Source organism: Siniperca chuatsi, linkage group LG18, assembly GCF_020085105.1.
Source record: "Siniperca chuatsi isolate FFG_IHB_CAS linkage group LG18, ASM2008510v1, whole genome shotgun sequence".
Lineage (NCBI taxonomy): Eukaryota > Metazoa > Chordata > Actinopteri > Centrarchiformes > Sinipercidae > Siniperca > Siniperca chuatsi.
Window position 1 is genome coordinate 26,264,471 of NC_058059.1, and position 17,049 is coordinate 26,281,519.

General features: G+C 41.0%; 1 protein-coding gene across 8 annotated transcripts in view; it reads left to right on the plus strand.

Moving 5' to 3' along the window:
• Window positions 1–17,049, plus strand: part of odf2a (outer dense fiber of sperm tails 2a) — a 31,070-nt gene that overhangs the window by 6,406 nt on the left and 7,615 nt on the right. For 2 of the 8 annotated variants that reach the window (XM_044173038.1, XM_044173037.1), the window contains exons 5-13: window positions 3,828–4,015; window positions 10,645–10,786; window positions 11,087–11,212; window positions 13,798–13,887; window positions 14,077–14,148; window positions 14,307–14,423; window positions 14,834–15,019; window positions 15,366–15,475; window positions 16,808–16,943. In XM_044173038.1, the coding sequence (XP_044028973.1) occupies window positions 3,828–4,015; window positions 10,645–10,786; window positions 11,087–11,212; window positions 13,798–13,887; window positions 14,077–14,148; window positions 14,307–14,423; window positions 14,834–15,019; window positions 15,366–15,475; window positions 16,808–16,943 (1,167 nt within the window). Of the gene's footprint in view, window positions 1–1,626; window positions 1,682–3,542; window positions 3,716–3,827; window positions 4,016–5,300; window positions 6,225–10,644; window positions 10,787–11,086; window positions 11,213–13,797; window positions 13,888–14,076; window positions 14,149–14,306; window positions 14,424–14,833; window positions 15,020–15,365; window positions 15,476–16,807; window positions 16,944–17,049 lie in introns of those variants that run through there. The other 6 variants (XM_044173042.1, XM_044173041.1, XM_044173043.1 and 3 more) reach the window with 6 other exon arrangements.

Here is a 17,049-nt window from a genome sequence, read left to right on the forward strand (position 1 = left end):
ATATATACATACATGTATACACCCAGGAAATAATTCAGTGCATTTCTTGAATTTTCATCTGGGGGAATGCAAGACAGCAGCAACAAGATAGTAAAGATAATAATATGGTTATTATCTTCACATAAAATGTTTGACATCTGGAAACAGTGTCCATCCACTTTGACTGCGCTTGAACACCAAACACCATCAATAACACAGAGTCCGCCTCTCCTCATCCCGTCAGAGTCTCGCGCTCCTTCAGCTCAGAACACGGTCCGCCCTTTGAGTGTGGGCACAGCAGTCTCTGATTCCCGTTGCTTGGCCAGCCTGAGTCCTGTTTTGTCTAGACCGGACATTAGCCAGGAGCAGCCTTAAGTCCAAACACGGCTGTGGTGTATTGTCCGGTTGATTGTCTCAAGGTCCACTGCTCTTTATTCCAAACCCTGGCTTCCTTTTCCGATGAGTAGGTAATATGTGTTTCAGCAATAAAGCCGAAAAAAACAAGATAACAGATAAAAACAAAAATGTAGCAGAGTTTGAAGGAGCTAGCCTACAGGCGGCAGCATCTACATGCGTAGCCGTTGCCATAGTCAAAATCTCCTGATCCAGTCGATTTGAACAATTTTTACTTAGCCCTTTTAAATCAAATCCAATCAGACATCATTCAGTGATGTTTGAGCAATAAAGCCGAAAACATAATTTACAACATTATTCGCAGCCTTTCCTATGGCACTCCAAACAGAACCTTGTCTGTGAGATATCTCTAGAACTTGATTGAGTCCAGTTGTGGTGAATTCAATCGATTGGACATAATTAAGAAAAGCATACACCTCTGTGTGTGTGTGTGTGTGGAAGTTATTTTTTATTATTTTATTTTTTTAACAATTCACAGTGCTTGTCAGCCCAAAACCAAGCCATGAAGTCCAACAAACTCTCTGTAGACATCTGCAACAAAATTGTGTTGAGGTATAGATCTAGGAAAAAACACCTGTAAAGGCAAAGCCAAACTCAGAAACTAGGCATCCTGCATTCCAGTCGGAATTTCCCAATTGAAATTTCCAACTTCCAACCTTGAAGCGTTCCAGGTGCATGACGTCAAATGTAAACAAAAAACATGGCTGACCGTAACAGACTGTTAGTGTGTAAGTTTCTTTGGCAAGTACACACAATTTAAGTCTCAGCAGTGCAACTTCCTTGCATATATAACCAGCTCCCTAATAATAACATTGTCGCCATATTTTGACATCAATTTACATGCAGAACAGGTTTTACTATATGATAGTATGTATTATTTTAATTAAATACAGGCAAATATAGTTTACGTTGCCTTTTAGTTGATGGTTTACCATTTACAATGTGTGGTTCCATGGTTGCTGCCATTCTGTGACGTCAGACAACTGCTTCTTCATGAAGTTGGGGTACATGGATTTGCCTTGGGTTTACAAGTAGGAACTGTGATAGTTTAAGGTTTTTCATTTCCTGTTTTATTTTGTAGTATTCTCCTCCCCTTGTGTGTCTTGTGTTTTTACTTCCTGTCTTTGTTTTCCCTCCAGTTTTGATTGTTGGCCCTTCCCTGATTGTTTGCACCTGTGTCTCGTTGTCTCACCTCCCCTAGGGTATTTAGTCTGGGTCTCTTCTTTGTTCAGTGTTGGATCATTGTTGTTAATGTATGGTGTTGTTCCTGCCTGATGTGAGTCTTACCGTGAGTTTTGTTCCTGTCTTGTGAGTGTTCCTGACCTTTGTGTGTGTGTGTCACCGTTTTGGTGCACCTTTTGTGGTACCTGGTTCCTGTGCCCAGTTCCCCAGCATTCTTACCGTGAGTTTGTATTGGATTCTTTGTCTCCCTTGGACCTTGGCTGGATCCTGGAGTTTTGTATTTTGCCTGCTCCCTAGTGAACTGTTTGCCACCTTGGACTCACTCCCCTGCTTCCACCACTGCCGGCCGGTAACCTATCTGCCTTTTGTCTGTTCATTACCTGTCTGCCTGTACTTGCCTGCATACCACCACCCAATAAACACTGCAGTCATCCGGCTACTTCACCCTGATACCGCTTCCTGTTCATCTGCTTTTGGGTCCACATACCAATACACAGCACATACGACAGGAACTCCGACTTTGAGTGGCATTCCTTTGTACTTTTTCTAGTAAGAGGCCAGAAATTTTCGAGTTCCAAGTCGTCTGGAACGCAGCATTAGTCATGGAGGTGACCAAGAACTCATTGGTCACTGTAAGAGAGAACTTTGTGTGTTACTGAATGTAAGGTTAGTAGCCTTCTCCCCTGTGCCAGGCTGCGATGCTTATAATCCATCCTCCTTGCCAAGAAAGTTGGTAAAATACATCCAGGTTTTCTGTTATTCCTCTCTTGCTGATTGAAGCAGCATGGCTAATCCACTCGTTATTTCAGCTTAAAAATCCACTTGCTGTGGCGGATGACAAACACGACTTGTTTAGAATCAGCTTGCATAAAAATAACTGTTTGCCCTTTTTGAACTATAATAACGATTACTCTTTCGTTGCCACGGCTGTTGACTCTTAACCTCCTGAGCAGGGGCACTCGCTCGCACAGGTCATTTGGTAACATCTTGTGGCCACAGATGCAGTTTGCTTGCTGTTGCGCTACACAATAGGAGCAGGATAAGTCAACAACAAAATTAGACTTACCTCAATCAATATTTACTGCCAACACACACAGCACTTCCATCATGAGTGCTGTCTGATCACGAGTCTTCTCAGATCCACTCAGGTATTAGACCTAATGTTAAACAGACCCCCAGACCTGCTGTAACAGAACGGGACCTGACCTGGACCCAATTAATCGTATAAAACTGTGGAACTCTGGTCCTAGGATTCAGGTGGACCCATGAAGACCTCGTCTGAATACTTCCCAAAGCCACTGTATGTAAGAAATAATGAGTATTGCAAAGACACTGGAAACTAGTCTCTCATGCCAGTCATGAAAAGAATTAGCTATCTAGCAGAAATCCAAACAGAAGAGCAGATGAAGGCTGCTGAGGTATCAGTCCTATCATCAAATGTCATTTATATACATGAAGTGGGTTAACGGAGCTGTGTAAAAGAAATTACAACTGTGTTGACAATTATACACATGGGGTGGTTGTTTTTATTATTTAGATTGAGTTCAATTGAATAGTGTTTATAAGGGGCGACTATGGCTTAGTGGTAGAGTGGGTCGTCCACCAATCGGAAGGTCGGCGGTCCGATTCCCCCCAGCCCACATGTCGAAGTGTCCTTGGGCAAGACACTGAACCCCAAATTGCTCCAGAGGGCTGTGCCTTCAGTATGTGTGTGTGTGTGTGAATGATTTACTTTCTTTGAACTGATGGCACCTGCCTTCAGTGTATGAATGTGTGTGTGAATGTGATATGTAGTTGAAGCGCTTTGAGTAGTCGGAAAAAACTAGAAAGGCGCTATATAAGTACAGTCCATTTACCATATAAACTCATTATTACCACACCATGAGGTAATTTGATGGAGTCAAGATACAGAAAGAACTGATCTTTTCTTGTGGAATCCAAATGTCCGGACTTTCCCGTGTTTGCAGACTGGCTGACGTTTCCAGGCATATACCGGTGAAGTACAAAATCCTCTGATGGGAGTTCTGTACAGAACCGTTCAGAAAAGTATGCTGAGATGGATTATAGGTTCAAGATCTCAGCATCGGTCGCATCCATCAGAAGTCCCATCTCATTGAACCCTCACAGACTTGTGATGGCAGTGAGTACTTAAGATACGTCAGAGTTTCTATGACCAGAGTCCACAAAGACCCCAGTAACATTGTTTATGTGTGTCTGTCCACATGTATGTTTGCACATCTGTATGTATGCAGGTGGAACTGCGGAAAAAGGAGCAGCTGCTAGAGCGTCAGTCGGAGCAGCTTAGTGTCTCCCAGCGGGTGATCACCGAGCAGGAGGAGGAGCTGGCTGAGGTGACCAAGGAGCTGGAAGAGACTGAGCGGGAGAACACACGATTACGCCAGTCCATGGAGAAGATGCTGGAGGAGACCGACTACAACAGGCAAATACAATACTATACACTTTTATAGTGCGTCACATAAGACAGGTGGACAGGAATTAAAATCAATGAAAACCCTCACTACTTATTTTTCTTTTCACTTTTAACTAGTTTTTTGTCAGAGAGTTGTTGCAAGGCTAGTGTAATCAATGAGACAGCCTGGATAAATAGCTTTTTAGTGTAGTTAGTTATATAACAAGAAATTTAAAGAAAAAAAAAATACACAGGCTTTACAGAGGGACAGATGTCCTGATGTCATGAGCCATCAAATCAGAATCAGCTTTACTGGCCAGGTATGTGTACACATAGAAGGAATTTGACTCCGGTTTTTCGTTGCTCTCAATGTACATACACAGAAATAGATAAATACAGCTAAAACAAGGACAACAAGGTAAACAAACATTAAGCTACTAAGTGCAAGAAAGATAGATAGATATATATATTTTATTTTCTTAAGACAAAAAAAACCCTAAGATTTGTAAACAGTAAGACAGTTAGTGCAATGGTGCTGAAATGAAACGAAGAAATGCTCACAGAAAAGGCTCTCCCAAGAGACTCAACTGTTATTGCTGGTGATTTCCGCCTCCACGCTGACAGTGGCAAATTTTGACTGTATTTGATTTCAATAGTGGTTTTAAACGTGGTTTTAGCAATCTTAATCGTTTTATAACCACTTTTATTTTGTATTTTACACAACTCATGCCTCTGTCTTCTTATTGGCTTTTCCTTTCCAGTGATTGATTCCCGGCTGCTGACATTCCCTGCCATGTCGTGTACTGTATTTTAGTGATGCAGAAACTGTTGTGCATGCTTTTATCTCCTCACACCTCGATTATTGTAACAGTCTGTTCACTGGTCTTAATCAAAAAACTCTGAAAGCACTGCAGACTGTACAGAACTCAGCTGCTCGGCTGTTAACCAGGACCAAGAGGTATGACCCCGTCACACCTGTTTCAGCCTCTTTACATTGGCTCCCTGTTGGTTTTAGGATCGATTTTAAGATCTTATTGGTTACTTTTAAGGTTCTTCATGGCCTGGCTCCAGATTATATTTTAGACCTTGTAATCCCTTAGGAACCTTTTATGTAGTTTGAGATCTTCAGGCAGGGGTCTCCTGTCTGTTCCTGACTCCAGAATGGAAACTAAGGGGGACAGAGGTTTTGCCATCAGGGCCCCGAGGCTCTGGAACAACTTGCCCGAAGAAATTAGGTTGTCTGAGTCAGTGACTTCTTTTAAGTCTCTTCTCAAAACGCATTTTTATCAGAAAGCAGATCCTGATCTTTTCTGAGCTGTTTGTTTATTTTATTGTTTTTATGTATTTTATCATTCACTGTGGTATTTTATTTCTCTCTGTGAAGCACTTTGTACTTTGTTTTGATAAGTGCTCTATAAATAAAGTTTGCTCCAAAAAGCAAGTAGGAGTATCACTCACGTCAAAGAAGACATCCATAGACTATCAGATGAATTAAAACAGAAGGATATTCTTTTGTCCAGTTTTATTGACACTGCCTCAGTTCAGGCCAAAAAGATAGCTGCGATGACCTGCGCTGTTTCCGCCACTATCCTGTGGGACACTTCGGCACATCCTCCTGCTCGACCGCCGAACTCCCAGGCCACTTGGACCGAAGTGGTGGTTAGAAACCACAAGAAAAGCGGCCTCCAGGCGATTTTATCTCCGGCGCTCAACCTCTTCAACTCCTCTACCCAAGGGAAAACAGGCGCACTACCGAGGTGCATCCCAGGACTGTGGTTTACTCAGTGGGAAGAGGACCCCGAGGGGACGCTGTGAACGAGTCCCCCTCCTATCTTATTGTAGGATCATCCATGGTCAGGCAAGTCTACTATCCTACCACAGAAACATTTTGTTATCCCGCTGCTCAGATGCTCCACATGAACTCCGTGCCCCATGAACTGCTTCGGGATAACCCTTCTGCATCCTCAGTGGTCACACATGTTGGATCTAATGACATCAAGCTTCAACAATCCGAAAAGTTTAAGGATGACTTTAAAACTCTGATTGACACTGTCCTGGAGTCTGGCAGACTGTGTGTTATTTCTGGACCCCTGCCTTCTTCTCGGTTCGGAGATGTGAAATTCAGCCCTATGCGCCAGCTGCATATCTGGCTGAAAGGACTGACCTGTGCAATGGGCATTCCTTTTTTGGAAGCGACCGGACCTATTTGCATGGGATGGACTTCATCTCAACAGAGAAGGTAAACAACTATTAGCCCACAATATAGATCTCACACTGAAGTCCTGTAAACCGTCAAAAGACTGACATCTATGTCATGTAGGAACCAGTTGTAGTTCAATCACTTCGCAAAGTCAATCCGTAACAATACCCTCCTGTTCCTACCATACTTCTACATTCTCATTCACGTTATAGTCAGCTGTTGCAATAACACAAGAAATATCGGGTACTTCTCACAACTGCTCAGTCTCGAACACTGTTGTTGCACCAGTCATTCAGTATAGCAGAAACGTAAGTGAAGATTGGTCTGACACAGTCAGACTCTGTGAGGCCCAGGCCAGGACCAATTAAGTTTGCACTTTTGAATATTAGATCCCTCTCCAGCAAGACGTTTTATATTAATGATTTAATTTCTGAACATGACCTTTAGCTTTTTATTTTTAACTGAAGCCTGGCTGACTTCAACTGCTTCAGCTACGTTGTTAGTCTTCTCCTCCTAATTTCACCTTTTTATATTCCACTAAACAAAATAAAAGAGGGGGTGGGATTGCCACTATTTTCTCTAAGGGATATTGTTGTTGACATTTCATCCATTGCCAAGGTACCTGTCTCTGATCATTTGTGTCTCTTTTAACACCACACTCTCTGAATCACATTACCATCCAGAGATTGTCGTTATATTAACAGTGTTAAGTTATTGACCTTTCCTCCATCCACCACTGGCTTAGTTGATGACCTTGTGGACAATTTTAATGATAAATTATGTTTCTCATTAGATACAGTTGCTCCTGCACAAACAAAAGCAAGGCAATTAATTCGCAAATCACCGTGGCAAACTGCTACAATTTATCAGCTGAAGAGAAATTGTCAAAGCTGAGAGACGGTGGAGGAAAAGCAAACTATATGTTCAGTTAGATATTTTTAAGGATCAAGTAAAAAAAAAATAATGCAGTCAGGAAAGAAAGACAAGCCCATTTCTCAAAGATTATCTCAGAAAACCAAAATAATCACAAGGTGCTTTTTCCACAATTGACAATCTTCTAAATCTATCGCCTGCTCTGTCTTTATAATGACTCATCAACTCTTAGATGAGAAGAGTTTGCTTCATTTTTTTAAAAGAAAATATAGTCTCTGTTAGAGCAAGCATTGTAAATGCAGACACTCAAACGACCTGGGATCTCCCTGCCTGTTGTCCCTATCTGGGACTGGTATGTCCCATCTATGATGTCATCCTTTGATATGTTAGGAGACGCCATCAGTCAAGAAATTAGCAGGATGAAGTCTTCCATGTGTATCCTAGACCCCACCCCAACCAAACTGTTTAAATCCTGCTCTCATAGCCTCTCCCAAGAAACAACAATTTTAATAAACTCCTCTCTTAATTTAGGTGTCTTCCCCACAGCTTTTGAGACTTCAGTGGTAACACCTCTCAAGAAATCCAATCTAGATCACTCCGAACTAAGAAATTACAGACTCATTTTTAATCTTCCTTTCCTTGGTAAACTATTAGAGAAAATTGTTTTTAATCAACTACTCGTTCACCTAAACAGCATTTTAGAAAGACTCCAATCTGGTTATCGAGCGAACCACAGCACAGAGACAGCACTACTGAAAGTTGTAAACGATTTATTGTGAATGCAAACAATGTGGCTGTCCTTCTTCTTCTAGACCTCAGTGCAGCATTCGACACAATCGACCACAAAATTTTAGTTGACAGACTTGAGAAATGGGTGGGTCTCTCTGACAATGTTTTACCTTGGTTTCAGTCATATTTAAGTAATAGACAGTTTTTTTGTCAGCCTGGGTGCTCATGTATCAGAGACTCATAGTATTGATTATGGCATTCCTCAAGGAAGCATTCTTGGTCCAATTTTGTTTTCATTATATATGCTCAGAAATATTGCAAAAGTCAGACCTTTTTTAACTCAGAAAGATGCTGAAATACTCACTCATGCATTTATTACTAGCCGTTTAGACTACTGTAATTCACTTTTTACTGGATTACCCAAAAAGTCTACAGGGAAACTACAGCTAGTTCAGAATGCTGCGACCAGAGTCTTAACTAAAACAAAGAAAATGGATCACATCACCACAGTACTTAAAACACTGCACTGGCTACCTGTATCTTTTAGAACTGATTTTAAAGTTCTTTTACTTGTTTATAAAGCTTTAAATGTGCTTGCACCTCCCTACATCAGAGACTGTCTCTCATTTTATGTTCCAGCCAGATCACTAAGGTTCTCCACCGCTTTTCTTTAAAATGTTCCTTATGTGTCCCATAAAAGTATCGCTGTTCTTATGCCCCTAAACTGTGGAATTCACTGCCTCTGGATATTAGAATGGCAACCTCTCTGCATATTTAAAATGACCTAAGACCTATCTCTTTAATCTGGCTTTTAATTACAATTTGGAGTAAAGTTGGTTTTTACATTATTATTTATCCTTGGTGTTTATTTTTATTCTATTGAGTTATATGATTTGACTTTTAACATTTGTTTTGTTGTTGTAAATTTTAGTCTTACAAAAAGTTTTTTCTTTTCTTGTTTTTTGCATAATTTTACTATGTAAAGCACTTTGGGCTACATGTTTGTATGAAAGGTGCTATATAAATAAAGTTGAGTTGAAATAAATATGATGATGCGACAGGTTGCTTTATATACATGAGGTGGGTGTATATGACAGTATATACAGTATGTACAGCATGCGTAGACATTGTGAATGGGCAGATACTGTATCAGTCTTTAACTTAAGTCTTGATGGTGGAAAAGCACAGTCTGCAGAGTGGAAAGCCTTAAAGGACCTTGTTGTGAGATAAAAACAAATTCAGCAAAGTGCCTGCTCATGTAACCCTTTGTGTGTAATTAGCAGAATTTTAAACTCCAGTGTGAAGTAGGGAGTAAGGAGGCTATTGTTGTGGTAACGTGGGGTGTGTGTATATTCTCAGTCAACAATCAGGGCCTGTATTTATTAGGCATCTCAGAATCACTAGGAATCACGTTGAAAGCTAAACTAGGACTAAAACTAGTGCTACCTCAGACTAGGACTGAGAGATACTGATGAAGCGTCCTACACTGACTTTCAGCAGGAGAGGGATGACTCCTGGGAGCGAGTGGGATGCCGCTTTTTTATGACACCTTCAGCCACAAAGTAGAAATTATGATGACATGTTGTAGTTTTCTGATAGTTGTGATCTCAAGTATTACACAAGTGTAAGATGCAGAAATAATCATTGTAGGCTGTAGGCAAAGAGCCATTTGCAAAGTAGGCTGTAAGTAAATATTGGCAATCCACTTGCATTGCTTAAAAAAATGAATGTACTGTATATGCAAATTAAAATGGTAGGTAGCTACACCTCCAAATCTTCTGTCCTATCTCCTTAACATATATGTCATGTACATGTGGGAAAAATCCTGTCTGTAATGTTTCTCCGTCTTATGGAAAATACACCATAACAAAATGAAAATATATCTCAAATATTACAGCCCCGCTATCATTTGAAATACATAAAATTACTAGAACCTAATGTTAGATTTTACCTATTAAATTAAGTTGAGCACCAGCATTTGACATAGGGGGAAAAAAAGCCATATCTAAGCAGTTAACATCCAGGGGAACATGATTTTGTAATCTCAAATAATCTCATTAAGGCCCCTTGAATCACAATATCTGAGGCACTGTAAGAGTGAAGTTTTTTTTGTTTTGTTTTTTACTGCTGAAATTTTTGGTTGTTTCAGAGTGCACAAAATTATAATTATTAATAAGTTAATTGGCATCAAGCATTCTTGCAACATGGATTTCTCACATGGATTTCTTTCTGCCTGAATGGTAGTGTAACTCTGACACATCTGGGCTCTCCTAAATATCAGCCAAGATATGAGTCATTTAAGATGTGATTTTTTTTTTTTTTTTTTTTTTTTACTGATTGATCTTAGATCCTGTTTCTCCATGGCCAAAAGGCAGATTAAAAGAACATCTGATTGAATTGCTCTTCTTTAATGCTGTTCTCTTTTTTTTTTTCTCTGATTTGGCACTTTCCTCTCCCATAAACCCCCACTGCAAACAGTTTTTTTTTTTTTTTTTTCAGATATTATCTCTATAGAATCGTTAACAACATAAAAACGGCATGTCACAAGTGTAATTAGATCATATAGTCATGTGTACCTATAGGAGTATTGGTTTAATATAGAAAAGGTTTCCGTCGTAGTCATCTGGACACTGTCTTCAGAATCAAGACGTTTGGGAAGTCATTCTCAATTGTGAATGACTTCCGGATGGGAGCCGAAACGTCTTGATTCTGAAAACAGTGTCCAGATGACTACGACTGAAACCTTTTCTATGATAGAACACTCCTGGACGAATGAGGGACTACACCGTCTTATTGGTTTAATAGTAAGACAAAGTTTGTGTTAAAATGCTCTCTTGTTCCTGTCTTGTTCTTGCAGATTAGACAGGGACAGTATGCAACAAGACAAAGATGCTCTGCTCAGGAAACTGATGGAGGCTGAGGTGGATGGGACAGCAGCTGCCAAGCAGGTTTCAGCCCTGCGAGAATCTGTTTCCAAACTGTGCAGTGCTAGTGGCAGTGTGAGTATTAACTCAGTATTTGGTCTCATCATGTGCCCTGTCAGGTCCAACATGTTCTAGAAAACTGGGAACTCTAAAAAGCAACAGGCTGCTTTTATATCCAAAGAAATCAGGTAAGCTTGAAAAAACAAAAGTTTTCTGACTTTCTCTGGATCAAAGAACAGCACATTTAGGTGACATAAGTGGCCAGAATTAATGTTGATATAATGCAGTTAAAAGATTTGTCAAAATTTGTTCCCATAACTTTCTTTGGTAAACCCATGTCTTTGTCCCTCACTGTCTTTCTGTTTGCTGGTGAAGAGGCTGTCTGGCTCTGAGTCTTCAGTCTTGGCCCGTCAGAAGGAGCTGTTGCTACAGAAACTGGAGACATTTGAGGCCACAAACCGAACTCTGCGGCACCTTCTCAGAGAGCAGCACGGATCCAAGGTACTGTGTGTCATGCATCTTAAAAACACTGTTTACATCTGTTAATAATTGGATAACTGGATACACAGGGCACACAATGGTCTTTTGGATGTGCGTGCTAACTAAATAATTTGTATATTTTCTGTAATCAGCCACAAATACGTTTCTGTTCCATATTTGAATGTCATAGTGTGGAAGGAATTTCCTGTATAACTATCCTGGTAAAATTTCTAGGATTGCATCCTTTCAGATAAAAACCAGACAAGGAAATTTCAGTACAAAGAAAGTAGAGAGAAGGGGCTCACAGGATTTTGGACTGGGAGATTTGGGAGTATTAAGACTAGAGGCCTTTACACACCGGGGGTGTGATGAAAATGCGAAGTACCTGCCTGCGAATACCTCTGCCCATACAGACACTCAAGACAGCTCCACCTCCATCACACACTTCTACCCGAGCTGTCACATCATAGACATCCAGGTGGAATCTCTCTCTCACTGGGATCAAGCTTTCACTGCGCTGCTGCTGCAGAAATCCTCTCTAGATCATTAACAATTGAAAAACTGTCTGCGCTTCTTTAGACAAAAACAAAATCAAACAGGTCCGCCATTGTCATTAGGAGTTGTAACGTGACATCCGTTCCACACAAAAAAATTACATCACTTTTTCACCGTGTAATATTCGTGTTCTGTGTGAACGTACTCAAAAGCAAAAGCAGCAGTTTGGAGAGTAAAGGCCTTAAGAACCAGATTTCCGATAATGGCGCAGATGTCGGCTGCAGTTCTCAATTAACTTGTGGTCACAATCAGTGTGTATTTAGCTACTGATTTACTAAGGCAGCAGCTTCTTATGCAGCCAGGTCCTGGACTGCTCCTGGGACTGACCCCTAGACGCATTCTGCCAGGGAAGTAGAGCTCGTAGGTGCAGTTCAGGTGGGATCTCTGAGATCGGCAGCAAATGATTACGTCGTGATCTTGGCTTTACAACGTTGACTTCAAACACAGTCAACTCTACATGAGAAAAAAATATATTACTCATAAAATTATAATATTACAATGCTTAGGTCATTACCTATGGAAGCACATATTACCTATGACAGAGATGCACAGGAATTGGTCTCCTGATCCCCACAAGCTGCAGCAACATCCAGTTCCTGTTCAGCATTAGCCTCCTGGGTTCCTGGCATCACTGGCTCTGCTCCTCTGCCAGTATCTCTTTCGCCAGCCTTTAGTCCTGCTGTCCTGGCGGAGACCTCCAGTCCTGCTGTCCTGCTCAGATCTCCGGTCACGCTGCCGGTCCCCAGAGCTGATCAATCTACATTGCCGGCCACCAGCTCGGCCTCCCGAGGGGTTCCGCCTTCGCCGTTGGCCTCCAGAGGGTTTCTGTCTTCGGCGCCGGCCTCCAGTCCGACCTCCCGAGGGGTTTCGCTTTCGTCGTCGGCCTCCTGAGTTGCTCCGCTCATCCTCCGAACCTGCTTAGCCCTTCGACCCTGCCTCCTGGACGCCCTCCAGACATGCTCTACTCTTCTGTCCGCCTGAGGCCTTCTGCTCAGACTTCACCCTGCCTCCAGGCAGTCCACCTGAGGTTTTCTGCTCCACACCTGTCCCGCCCTTGGGCCGTCTGCTGGGGGTTTTCTGCCCCGCACCTGTCCAGCCCTCGGGACGTCTGCCTGAGGTCTTTCGCTTGGCCCTCTGATCAGTTTCACCAGTGTCTCATTGTCTCTCCTACCTGAGTGTATTTAAGTCTGTGTGTTTCCTTTGTTCAGTGTCAGATCATCGTTGTACCTATGCGTCAAGCTTTTTAGCCCTTACCCTGTGTGCCCTTTGTCTTTCTTCAAGCGTCCCAACCTTGGTTTCCTGTGTATTCTTTTGGACTTTGGTTTCTCTTGGACCTTGCCTGGATGTTGGATTTTGGACTTTACCTGGTCCCTGTCTGAATTGTTTTGCCTCTGTTTGACTGCCTGAAATTTGTGTAAGCCTTTTGTGTTTTCTTATCATTAAATCGAACTGCACCTCCTTTTCCTCCTCATCTGCGTTTGGGTCCAAACCCCTTATTTCCCCTGTTACCCAGACTCCAGTCAGGTGCGCCTGTTTGGGTAGAATGCATCATATCTGCTCAAAAGCCTTAATAAATTTGGCCCTGTGTGTTTTAGAAGTTTACACATATTGAAGGGCTTTAAATATTTAGGCTACATTGTCATGATCAGTCTTGTCTAAAAGGGTGGGCGATATGGATAAAATCTTCTTTCATGTAAGTTTATATCATTATATCCTATTAAGCAAATCAATACAAGACAAATTAATACAAATGAAGATACTTCTTTAGACTGCAAAAATGCACAAATCCAATAAATTGGATTTCATCAGATATTTCCATAAAGCAAAGACTACATTGTCTGCAATACAACCAGAGATGTTAAGGGGATAGTTACCATGGTATAAATGGTAGAACAGTGCCTCTGACAGTTTTTTTTTTTTTTTTTTTTTTTTTTTAATAAAATGTATATCACTGTTTATTGTCATTTTGCCCACCCCTGCTCTATAAATAGTTGTGGGATTTTTAGCAGAAATATACAGTTAATATTTATTTAGCTTTCATGTGTTGATAGACTGTTTTTGAGCAGGTGGAGTCAATCCGACTGTCAGAGCAGAAGGATACATTACTCAAGAGACTGGCGGACACAGAGGCAGAAAATGCTGTGAGTTTAATAGAAGCCTACTAAATCTACTTTATCTCATTTTAATTAGCCCAAATGTTTGACAGGCTGATACCTATCATATATTTTCCCCATGTACTGTGTTCTTTTTATCTTCATGTAAAACACATTGAGTTTTCCTCCTGTGTATGAAATGTGCTTTATAAATAAAGCTTGCCTTTCCTTTTGCAGCATCTTGTGGTGAAACTTCAAGAGAAAGACCAAGAGGTTAATCAACTCTCCAAACTTTTAGATACTGAAAAGGTAAATACAGCCGTCAGTATTTGTGATGCTTTCTACTGTATACGGTTCTGTCAAACAGTGGAGCTGTCTCCAACGGGGATCCAAAACAAAGCAATATCTTACTGAGCAGAATACGTATTTGTCCTTAATGTAAATTCTGCTGGATTTTGGGAATGCAGGAGAATACCAAGAGCACAGCTGATTTGTCCAAGAGTCTGGAGTCAACAAGAGCTTACTTACAAGGACAGCTCCGCAGCAAAGAAGCTGAGAAGAACCGGCTTACTGTGCAGATAAAGGTTTGTCATGTTCATGATCTGCCTGTCCTAGCACATGCCGTCATGTGTACTTATTATCTATTGTTGTTTGTGATGTGTATTGTTATAATTATGTATTTTGGTAAGTTAAGTTTTTGTCGGTGTAGTCACTCATTCGTCCAGGAGTGTTCTATCGTAGAAAAGGTTTCAGTCGTAGTCATCTGGACACTGTTTTCAGAATGAGAATGACTTCCGGATGGGAGCCGAAACGTCTTGATTCTGAAAACAGTGTCCAGATGACTATGACTAAAACCTTTTCTACGTTTAGTTTTTGTGTTTGAGTGATTTTGTGTCTTATGTCCTAACTGCTGTCTGATACTCTGCTATACAAATGGAGGTACAAACCGTGAACCTAGCTGTAATCCTTGGTTCTGTCCTTTCCATTGGTTCAGAACCTGGAGCGAGCAGCCAACCAGCAGAAGGCGGAAATGGAGCATCTGACAGAGCACCTAGTGAGGCTGAAGCAGCAGGCCAGTGCAGACCGTGAGGCTATGAAACGAGCCACGCGAACCCAGAAACAACGAGCTGAGCGCAGCGAGGGTACTGCAGGCCAGCTGAGTGTCCAGCTGCTGGACATGGTAGGGTTGTGTCACAGAGCAGGCAGGCTGTTCTACTAAAGCTCTAGATTGATTAGTCGAAGACACACAAGACTTAGGCATGTTAGGTTCATATCATCACTCTTAACATCTTTACTAGGTACCTTTGTCAATTATTAGATTACTGTCCATATGTTAAAGCAACACAATTCAGTAGTGAACTGCTCTTTTTCTTCTTCTTGGCATTGGTTATTTCTTTCAGTTCACCTTTTAAAGAAAGCTTCAAGCCCCATCACACCTCATATGCACTGGCGTCTGTAACAGAATCATGCAAAAACATTCCACTGAGACAAAAAAGTCAACAACAGTTAAAATTTCTGTTTAACAGGAGAAGCAGGTGGCTGATGCACTGTCAGCAGCTGAGACCTGGCAAAGTCGCTATGCCCAAGAAGTGAAAGACAAGAGTAAACTAGATGTTGAACTTTCGCTGTTGAACAGGTAACTGCAGCTCTGTTGCAACTCCAACTACAGCCAAGTATAATTGTCTGTCGTTACGATAATCAGACACAGTGGAACCAGAGATTTGGCACCGATTTTAGTTTGTATGGACAAGCTACTCACAACTGAAAAAAAGCTAAATAATGGCATACAGGGGAGTGACAGCTCTGGTGACAGTTTGGAAAATATTTAAATAATCCTATAAATCTTCATAAAAACATTTTCATTAGCTTTTTGTGAGGTTTTCAGTAGTGCTGCAAAGTCACAGTTAGACTGATGTCTGTTCAAATAGTATACTGTCAACATTATACTTTATTAATAATTATACTTATTATTATTAGTAGTAGTAGTAGTAGTAGTAGTAGTATATAGTATGGAATTGGTGCATATACCTTGCATCGATCATCTTGCTTTTATCAGGTGTGTGTTACTAGAAAGGAATCATTAGGCCTCATGCAAGAACATTTTTATCGTAAAAGTCTCTTACTTTTTTCTGTGAGGTTTGCTCATATGAGTTTTCCAAGTTATATTCACCAAACTCTCTTAACTGGACAAACTTGTCTTAAAACTGCTTGTTCAATTTGAAGAATGCCACCTGTTCACGAAAAGGGATGCATTTGTGATATTTGATCATTAGCAATCAGTAACATCAGTAGTGGTATCAGAGGACCTGAATGTTTTTTTAAATATTAATTCAGCTACCAACGACATGTCATCAGGGCAGAGCTGTACTTTGACAAAAATAAGATGATGTAGAAGTGATGAAGTAGGAAGAAAATTTCTTGCAAGCAGTCCATGATTGGAGGCGGATGTGACAGACAAGCAGATATGGAGAAAATTTAAGAGGTGATGTCAGGTACAACAGAGGATGATCCCCTTGACAAACCTGCATAAAGACCCTGAAGCAGCTGCCGGAGTGAGGGAATTTTTCCTAGCAAGCCATGATGCACGTCACACAGATACGGTGAACGGAATATTGATTTTAAGTTACGTTTTACTTTAGTTATTTATTACAGACATGCCAACTGGGACATGCCTAGCAGCTGTTTTATCCACCCAATACCTTTAGTAATCCATTGAGAGATCTGTTGGACGGAAAGTATTTCTAATAATGCATGAAGCTCTCATTGTCATGAAATATACTGGCTGCAACTAGAGAGAAAGAATTTGACTTTTTGAGATGCAATGAAACACTAATGAGCATATTTTTAAACTGTGGCTTCATTCTAAGAATTCATCAACCAATGAAAAGATTCTGCTGGTTCTGGTTCAAAACTCTGCCATTTTGGTATATAAATAAAAATATGACAGCTGTTGTATAATTTGATGCAGCCGTACAGCAGAGCTGATGGAGAAGCTGCAGAATACAGAGGATAAAGGCAGAATGGAGAGAGAAGCCCTGCTGGATCACCTGCATGGACTGACCACAGAGATCACTGCTGCCAAACTGGAGAACCAGTCCCTCAAGGTGAAACACCCAACAGTCCACAGAAGGCTGTAATTCACTTTACAGTGAGAACACATTTATTGAATGTTAACCTGACCTTGCACTGATCAGAATTTCTACATATCTG